This window comes from Hylobates moloch, unplaced genomic scaffold (assembly GCF_009828535.3).
Source record: "Hylobates moloch isolate HMO894 unplaced genomic scaffold, HMol_V3 SCAFFOLD_15, whole genome shotgun sequence".
In the NCBI taxonomy this organism is placed as follows: domain Eukaryota; kingdom Metazoa; phylum Chordata; class Mammalia; order Primates; family Hylobatidae; genus Hylobates; species Hylobates moloch.
In genome coordinates, this window is record NW_026652290.1 from 95,481,255 (window position 1) to 95,490,727 (window position 9,473).

General features: G+C 60.2%; 1 protein-coding gene across 1 annotated transcript in view; it reads left to right on the forward strand.

Moving 5' to 3' along the window:
* The first annotated feature begins 3,639 nt into the window (after positions 1-3,639).
* Positions 3,640-9,473, forward strand: part of PIP5K1C (phosphatidylinositol-4-phosphate 5-kinase type 1 gamma) — a 68,975-nt gene continuing 63,141 nt past the window's right edge. Inside the window, exon 1 of the mRNA XM_032176379.2 lies at positions 3,640-3,830. Coding sequence (XP_032032270.1) covers positions 3,737-3,830 — 94 coding nt within the window. The 5' untranslated portion in view covers positions 3,640-3,736. The remainder of the gene's footprint in view (positions 3,831-9,473) is intronic.

Consider the following 9,473-nt stretch of genomic DNA (forward strand, 5'->3'; position numbering starts at 1 on the left):
TCTTGTGGTGGCAACAGGGAGGCAGGTCCCCTGCCAGTGGAACCGAAGACCACAGACACAGGGAGACGGACCAGGGTGAGGGGGCGGGCCAGCAGGCGGGCTGGGTGTGTGGCTCTGTCGCAAGGTGCCCTCACGTGGGAGCAGCTGGCCTTAACCCCTGCTTGCCCAGAGGTGAGCTTGCTCCTGCCTGTGCCCTCACCGCCGAGGCCCTGGTATCAAGCGTCCGCACATAGTAGGTGCTTAGGAAACCCTTGTTGGCTACATTCAGACATGAATGGACTGCACTCCCTGAGTCCCCCTCCCTCCTGCTTCTTGCATCTGGAGCTGCCCAGCCTCTTTTTTTCTTTTCTTTTTTTTTTTTTTTTGAGACGGAGTCTCGCTCTTTCACCCAGGCTGGAGTGCAGTGGCGCGATCTCGGCTCACTGCAAGCTCTGCCTCCCGAGTTCACGCCATTCTCCTGCCTCAGCCTCCTGAGTAGCTGGGACTACAGGCGCCCGCCACCACGCCCGGCTAATTTTTTGTATTTTTAGTAGAGACGGGGTTTCACCGTGTTAGCCAGGATGGTCTCGATCTTCTGACCTCGTGATCCCCCGCCTCGGCCTCCCAAAGTGCTGGGATTACAGGCATGAGCCACCGCGCCCGGCCTGGAGCTGCCCAGCCTCTGCACTTGCTGAGCCTCCCGCCAGGCACGCGGCCCATCAGGTTGCGGCTTGGCGCACTCCCTTCGCCACCGCACTCCCTTCGCCACCGCAGATCTGCACGCAAAGTCTGCCTCTCTGCTACAACGTGACTGGATTCCTAGAAGTGACTGGATTCCTACATAGAGAAGCTTCTGCCACTTCCCTGCTTTGTGGCTTTGGGCAAATCACAGGGGCTTCTCGCTGTCCTCATCTAAAAAACAAGAAAGGGTCAGGTGTGGTGGCTCACACCTGTAATCCCAGCACTTTGGGAGGCCGAGGTGGGAGGATCACTTGAGCCCAGGAGTTTGAGACCAGCCTGGGTAACACGGAAAAACCCATCTCTAGAAAAATTTTTATGAATCTTTTGTTTGTTGTTTGTTTTGAGATGGAGTCTCCCTCTATCACCCAGGCTGGAGTGCAGTGGCACAATCTCGGCTCACTGCAACTTCCGCCTCCCGGGTTCAAGTGATTCTCCTGCCTCAGCCTCCCGAGTAGCTGGTATTACATTACAGGCACCAGCCATCATGCCCGGCTAATTTTTATATTTTTGTAGAGACGGAGTTTCACCATGTTGGCCAGGATGGTCTTGAACTCCTGACCTCAGGTGATCCGCCTGCCTCAGCCTCTCAAAGTGCTGAGATTACAGGCATGAGCCACCACGCCCAGCCCAGAAAACTTTTTAAAAATTTAGCCAGATGTGGTGGTGCACACCTGTAGCCCCAGCTACTCAGGAGGCTGAGGTGGGAGGATCAATTGAGCCTGGGAGTTTGAGACTGCAGAGCTATGATTGTGCCACTGCACTCCAACCGGGTTGACAGAGCAAGATCCTATCTCAATAAAATAAAATTAACCAGGAAAGGTTGTGCATGATGGCTCACACCTATCATCTCAGTGCTTTGGAAGCAAAGGTGGCAGGATCACTTGAGGCCAGGAATTCGAGATCAGTCTGGGCAACATAGTGAGATCCCCCCATCTTTACCAGTACCTTAAAATTAAAATTTAAAAAATTAAGGCTGGGCTCAGTGGCTCACCCCTGTAATCCCAGCACTTTGGGAGGTAGAGGTGGGAGAATTGCTTGAGTGAGGAGTTCAAGACCAGCCTGGCTAACATAGTGAAACCCCATCTCTACTAAAAATACAAAAATTAGCCGGGCAAGGTGGCATGCGCCTGTAATCCCAGCTACTCAGGAGGCTGAGGCGGGAGAATCGCTTGAGCCCGAGAGGCAGAGGTTGCAGTGAGCCGAGATCGCGCCACTGCACTCCAGCTTGGGCGACAGAGCAAGATGCTGGCTCAAAAATAAATAAATAAATAAATTAGAATGCCACCTCACAGAGGTCATGGACTTTGTCGTGCTCATCCCTGGCGTGTCCTATGGCCTAGGACACTGCCTGGTACACAGTAGGTGCTCAATACATGGTTTTGGAATGAATGGACTACGGTCCCTCCAGCCTGCAGTACCTCCTGCTGACGGTAGTAGCCACTATGGCCACCAGGCGGCGCCAGAAACCACGCAACCGGCCCCTGCCGGGCAGCCTCGGTTTTCCACCCTGTGTAATGGGCACAGCGGATCAGGGGCATGAGGGGATGCGGGGAAGGCACAGAAGGCTGGTGGGTCTCCCGGACCTCAGCCCCTCCTCGCTGTCCCTTGCCTCTCCCTTCCTGTCACCTCATCCCGGCCCTAGTTTTCTTTCTTTTTTTTTTTTTTTGAGAAGGAGTCTCGCTCTTTCGCCCAGGCCGGAGTGCAGTGGCGCTATCTCGGCTCACTGCAAGCTCCGCCTCCCGGGTTCACGCCATTCTCCTGCCTCAGCCTCTTGAGTAGCTGGGACTACAGGCACCCGCCACCGCGCCCGGCTAATTTTTTGTATTTTTAGTAGAGACGGGGTCTCACCGTTTTAGCCAAGGTGGTCTCGATCTCCTGACCTCGTGATCCGCCCGCCTCGGCCTCCCAAAGTCCTGGGATTACAGGCGTGAGCCACTGCACCCGGCCCTGTGTAGATCAATATTATTTACATGTACTGTGTATATCAATGTTATTGACATGTAGTGTGTATATCAATGTTAGTTACATGTATTGTGTAGATCAATGTTATTGGTATTCATCGTGTATAGCAATGTTATTGGCATGTATTGCATATAGCAATGCTATTTGTATGTTTTATGTAGATCCATGTTAATGATATAGTATAGATTCATGTTATTGGCATGTATTGTGTATATCCATGTTATTGGCATGCATTGGGTAACTCCATGTTATTGGCATGTGCTGTGTAGGTCCATGTGTTTGTTTTTTTTGGGGACGGAGTCTCACTCTGTGGCCCAGGCTGGAGTGCAATGGTGCGATCTCAGCTCACTGCAACCTCCGCCTCCCGGGTTCAAGCGATTCTCCTGCCTCAGCCTCCCGAGTAGCTGCGATTACAGGCATGCGCCACCATGCCCAGCTATTTTTTGTATTTTTAGTAGAGACAGGATTTCACCATGTTGGTCAGGATGGTCTTGAACTCCTGACCTCAGGTGATCCGCCCTCGTCGGCCTTCCAAAGTGCCGGGAATATAGGCGTGAGTCACCGCGCCCGGCCAGATCCATGTTATTGTCATGCGCCGTGCAGGTCCCTCTTATTGGCAAGTGCTGTTTAGATCCATGTTATTGGCATGTGCTGTGTACATCCATATTATTGGCACGTGCTGTATAGATCCATATTATTGGCATGTGCTGTGTAGATCCATGTTATTGGTATGTGTCGTGCACAGCAACGTTATTGATAAGCATCGTGCCTGTCAATCTTATTGACCTAATACGATGGAATGGAGAGCCTGGCGCTGTACTCCCACCCCTGGGCGCGAGGGGGCACTCGAGGCGCTCCTGGCTGCGGCGGTCTCAAACAGGCCCCGCCCCCGATCCCCGATTGGCTGCGCGCCGTCCGCGGCGTCGCACGCACGCAGGCCCCGCCCCGCTGCGGCCCGGCGCGCCCTCCCTTGGCCGGCGGCGCTTGTTGTTCGGCGGCGGCGGTCGCAGCTCGGGTCCCCCTCGGGCGCCCCCGCCGCCGTCCGCGCGCGGCCATGGAGCTGGAGGTGCCGGACGAGGCGGAGAGCGCCGAGGCGGGGGCCGTGCCCTCGGAGGCGGCGTGGGCGGCAGAGAGCGGGGCGGCGGCAGGTAACGGCCCGGCCTCCCGGGGCTGCGGCCCGCTGGGCTCGTCCGAGCGCCGAGGGTCGCGGGGCTGCGGGGCCGGGGCGGGTGCTGCACAGTCGCTGCGGGGGCGCCGCCGGTTCCAGGAGCCTGGGGCGGGGCAGTCCCTTGGAGCCCCGGGGAGGACGGGGCTGAAGCCGCGCCGGAAAGCGGGAGGCCTGCGAGGGGCTGCCTCCCATCGCTCCCGGGCCGGGGGCGACTCTGCGTGGGCGCCGCTGGGGATCCCCGTTCTGCCTGACCCGCTCCCCGGGGCTGCCCGGCGTGTGAGTGGCGGCTGCTTGGGTGGAGGAGGCGGGGGTCTCTGAGGCCGTGCGTGCCCGCCTCCTGATGTCACCTTCCTTTCTGTAAGTCCCCAGACCCGGGTCCGGGTGCGCGACCTTTCCTCACCTTCCTGGGCCTCAGTTTACCTCCCTGCTAAAATGAGGGGAGGAAAAGGGTGACATCTCAAGATGCGTCCACCGCCCCGGCTGTGCACACAGGGTGTCCTGTCGCCCCCTTTCCCTCTCCCCGAGCCTTCCCCCAGGACACACTGGTGGAGCTGCGGGCTGGGCGGGGGGCACGGCTGTCTCATGCCCCCTCTGGCTGCTTCCTGGTCCTCCAGCCGGGTAGGCGGGGGCAGCTGGGCCTTTCCTTCTGTGGGGACGGTGTGCAGAGCCCAGAGGAAGGGAACAGTTCCTTCTCAGTCGAGGTCACAAGCTCCCAAATCGGAAGTTTCCGGATTCGCAAAATCCTCTGCTCCTCCCAGGCAGCCAGCAGCAGCGTCTCTGTAGACACCCACACGGGCATCCGTCCTCCTTCTCCCCCCAGGCCTCCCGAAGCTTCCTTGGTTGGCAGGCGGGCAAGCGGGCGGGCGGGCGATGCGTGCTGCCTGGGAGTTGGGGGAGATGTCTGGAGAAAGAGAGAGAGAGAGAGAGAGAGAGAGAGAGTGTGTGTGTGGAAGTCATCAAGTCCCCCCCACCCCCCGCCTTGAAAGACACTCGTGGCTTCCCTCCCGGCGGCCATCTGGAACCTCTTGGTAGGTGACCCGGTTCCTTCCCCAGAGCCAATGGCCTCGCCCCTTTCTTTGCGGGCAGCCGGTGTCCTGGCCTGGCCAGCAAGAGAGACATGGTGGAGGAACCCAGGCAGGGCACCAGGCCCCAGCCCGGGTTCCTTTCTTGGGCCCCCCACCTTCCGCTGTCAGCCCTCTGACCCCAGCTGGTCAGAGACTAAGTAGCCCAGCACTCGCTGACCAAAAGAAAACCACACCGCGACCATTCATCTTATCAGGGGCTCTGGGAGCTCTGGGGACAGATAAAGTTGCCAGCTCCAGGCTGAGCATGGTGGTGGGGTGGGAGGGGGGGTTGGGGGGGCGGGGAGGGCTGGAAGGTCAGGGTCTGGCATCTCTGCCCATCCCTGAAATCCACAGAAATCTGACCCCAGCTGGCCATATATTGCCTCTGAATTTTTAAAATTCAGAGTTGCCTCACTCCTCCAACGCCGTCCCTCCTGATGTTAGCGCTGGTGAGTTTAGGTTGTGCCTGGCTGGGCCGCAGAGACGTGAGCACATAAAGGGGCCTGCTTGTTCTTCACCGAGATGGTTTCATGCCTCACTGGGGCTTCTCTGCCTTGGCAGAGGTATTTTGAGCCAGGAAATTAGGGGTGCTGAGCAGCGCCCCTGGCTTCTGCCCACTCCATGCCAGGAGCACCTCCCAGTTGTGACAGCCACAAATGACCCAGACACCATTCAGTGTCCCCTGGGGGCAGGACGGCCCTGGTGAGAAATGCCACACTTTTATGACTCTGTGAACTGCTTGCTTTTTATCTGTGGTCATCTGGAGTCTTCCCACTCTATGTTGGTATCGGTTTGTAGAGCAGGCCAGTGCCGGGCAGTGGTTAAGGGGGAGCCCCAGAGTTGGTCCCGCCGGGGTCCCCCTCCCAGCTCCGTGCCTCAGGTGCTGTGTGGCTGTCACTTCCCTGGGCTTCAGTGTCCCGCCTGCGAAATGGGGTGATGACCGTGTCTGCCGAGGGCTGGCTGAGCCTGGGATGAGTTGGCGCTCATGCTTGGTGGCTGTCTTGCCAGTGGGCCGCCCCCTTTGGGCCTCTCCACCATCAGTGCCTCCAGGCCCCTGCTGAGGCCCATGCCGCTGGTTTCTGGAGTCACCTCTCGCTGTTAGAAGCGGTGGCGACACCTTGCAGAGAGCTCAGCTACAGCAGGAGTGTTGTCCGACGAGCTGAGGGAGGCTGCCCGTTTCCCACGGCACTGCCAGCTCCCAATGTCATCGTCCTTGGCGATTTCGGCCGATCCGATGGGAGGCAAAGCAATGTCTCGTTGGTGTTTAGAATCTGGTTCCTCTAATTGCCTGGGTTCCTGGTTTTTGAGGCGTGGCCTGAATGGCGTCTCCATGGGCCATGGCTGTGGGGCACATGGGGACGGTCTCGGGAAGGCCGGGGCTTGGGATGCGGCTGTGCCCACTGTGGGGGCTGATGGCCTGTCGTGGGGTTTGGTCTGAGCTGTGGCCTGGGTGTGTCTGAGCCTCTCCCAGGCTGTCCTGTCTCTGTGATGCCCCAGAACGGTCAGCTCCATCCCTGCCCCTGCCCCACTCCCACGGCTGATCTGGCGGCAAATGATATCAGCTTCACCTTCAGAACTGGCCGAGAGCCCACTGACTCCCCTTGTCCTCTGCCTTCCCCGGGTCCAGCTTGGTCCTCCCCGGTCCAGCTTGGTCCTCCCCGGTCCAGCTTGGTCCTCCCCGGTCCAGCTCGGTCCTCCTCCGTCCAGCTCGGTCCTCCCCGGTCCAGCTCGGTCCTCCTCCGTCGTCCTCCTCCGTCCGGCTTGGTCCTCCCCTGTCCAGCTCGGTCCTCCTCCATCCAGCTTAGTCCTCCCCGGTCCAGCTTGGTCCTCCTCCGTCCGGCTCGGTCCTCTGTCCAACGCGGTCCTCCCCAGTCCAGTTCAGTCCTCCTCCGTCTGGCTCGGTCCTCCTCAGTCCAGCTCGGTCCTCCTTCACCCCCTGAGCCAGGCCCGGTGCCCCTGCTCTTCCTCTGCTCCCTGTCCCACATTCCAGGAGGACCCCGTTAAAAACCAGCGCCCCGAGTCCCGTCCCTCCTCTGCTCGCAGCCCTCCGTGGCTCCCACCTCCCTCGGGGTCAAAGACAGTCCTCCTTGAAGCCCATCAGACCCTGCATAGCCTGCCCCGGGCCCTCCCTGCCCTCCCTTCCACACTCTCCTGCAGGCCCAGCCCCTGGCTGTTCCTCCAGCATGTGGGGCGTGGTCCTGCCCCAGGGCCTTTGCACGGCTGTCCCCCTCCCTTGGAATGCCCCTCCTCCTCTCTGTGTCCTTTGCTCCCTTAGCGCCCTCCAGGTTTTACGGGAGCATCTCCTCTCCGTGAGGCCTCCCCGCCCTGCTGTCACCACACAGCGGCCTCCCCGTCTCCGTCCCCTGCCCTCCCGGTTCCTCTTCCCTGTTTGTGTCACCATAGAGCTTGTCAACACCTGAAACATATGGCTCTGCTGACGTGTTTTCTGACCATCTCCTCCTGAGCGAGAGCTCCGTGAGGGCCAAGACCGTCTGTGCCACTCCTGTGGCGTCCCCTGCGCCCGGAAGAGCTCAGCACAGTGCAGATCCTGGTGAACATCAGGTGCACGAGGGCAGCAGTGCCAGGGAGGAAGGGCAAAGTAGACTGGGGTGACTGGGAAAGCCTTGCCAAGAAGGTGGCATCTGAGGGAGACCTGTGGACGGTGGGCAGGAAGAGGGCAGAGGCCCCGCGTGCCTGGAGCACAGTATAGTGTGGTCACAGGGCGGCCGGGCAGGGAGTCAGCACTGCCACCAGGGCCTCCCCTATAGCTGTGGTGGTCTGCATAGAAGGTCAGGGGGGCCGGGCACGGTGGCTCACACCTGTCATCCCAGCATTGTGGGAGGCTGAGGCAGGAGGATCACTTGACCTCAGGAGTTTGAGACCAGCCTGGAGCAACATAGCAAGATCCCTGTCTCTACTAAAAAAAAATTAAAAGAAGCTAGACGTAACGGCATGCACCTGTAGTTCCAGTTACTCAGGAGGCTAATGCAGGAGGATCACCTGAGCCTGGGAGGCCGAGGCTGCACTGAGCTGTGATCGTCCCACTGCATGCCTGGGTGACAGCAGAATCGTATCTCAAAAAAAAAAAAAAAAGGGTCAGTGGGATTGTGGTGTCTCTCATTGCAAGTCAGCAGGGCCCAGGCGGAGGCTGAGGACGCTGGGGACGGAAAGTTCCCCATTCTCTCCCGCCCTGGCCGCCTCCCAGGATGCAGGTCAGGCACTGTGACCGCCGCAGCCTGGGTGTCCCAGTGGAGAGGCCTCGGGGGCCGGCCCTCCTGGGTTCACACCCAGCGCCACTGCATGCCAGCCGGGGACGTGCGGCCTTGGTGTCGCTGTCTGTAAAGTGGGCGTGATGGCTGCCTTTCTCCTGGGCTGCATGGAGAATCATGGGGTAAAGCCCTTAGAAGGCACGGGACAGGCAGCTGGCCCCGGGAGAAAGCTGGGTGCCCCCTCCATCCCAGGTGGCTGTTGGAGGAGAGGGAGTCCCCTTCGTGTGCTGCTTCCGGGGGGCCAGGTGCCAAGCGAGCTCACCTGGGCGCTGGGGTCCACCGTGGGAGTCAGGGCTCGTGACAGCGCGAGGTCCACTCCTGGGCTCCAGACCTTTGTTGAGCTTCTCGTGTGGGTCAAGTGGGGCTCAGGGTGCCCGGTCTTCTGGTGCCAGCGGGACTGCCTAGCCGACCTCTTGGAACCCTCAGGTTGCTGGGCTTCAGGCTGCGGACGGGAACAAGGGGCCACGCGAGACCCCACCCGAATCTGTCCATGCCGCTTCTTGTCAACAAAGTTTTATTGGCAACGGCCACACCATTTGTTCCCTTGCCGGCCTTGGTGGCCGCCACGCTTCAGCGGCAGAGCTGGAAGCTGAGTGGCCATGCTTGGGGCTGCGCGTCCCACAAAGCCGAAAACACTCGCTGCCCGGTCCTTTATGGAAGGTGTTTGCCCAGCCCAGAGCCAGGCCGCGTTGGGCGGTGGTGAGTGTGGTGAGGGCACCTGCGAGGTCGAGTGGCCAGGCCTGCGGCAGCCGAGGACTCGGAGGGAGGTGATTGTCGCCACGAGCTGAATAAGGGTGGGCTGCTGCTCAGGCTACGTAGGCAGTGGAACAGCCGCACCGAGGCCGTGGGGTGGGAACTTGCTGCAGCCACTTGAGCCACAGAAGTGAAGTCAGCGTGGTGGGAGAGGGTCGTGTAGGGTTGGACCTGAGGACAGCAGGTGGCACTGGCGTCTGAGTGGGGCGGTGAGCACCGATTCACAGCCCCAGCGCCTGGTGGGGGATGGTCTGTGGGCAGCGCTCTGTGGGGTTGGGGCGGGGGTCCACGTGAGTGGCGCCGGTGCCTGGACAGGGCATGGGGAGGTGAGGGCTGGTGAGGGAGACGAGGGGCCTAGAAGGATTTTGGCCCGGGCCCTGGAGCTGGTGGCCAGGGTGGTGAGGACTGAGGACAGAGCAGGACTGGGAATCTAGGCTCTGTGGCAGGCATGTGCCGATGTGGGGTGAGCAGGCAGTGGGGACCCCCAAAGCAGGTGGAGCCTCCGGGAGCTTGGGCAGGGTGGTCCCGGGGCCTGGT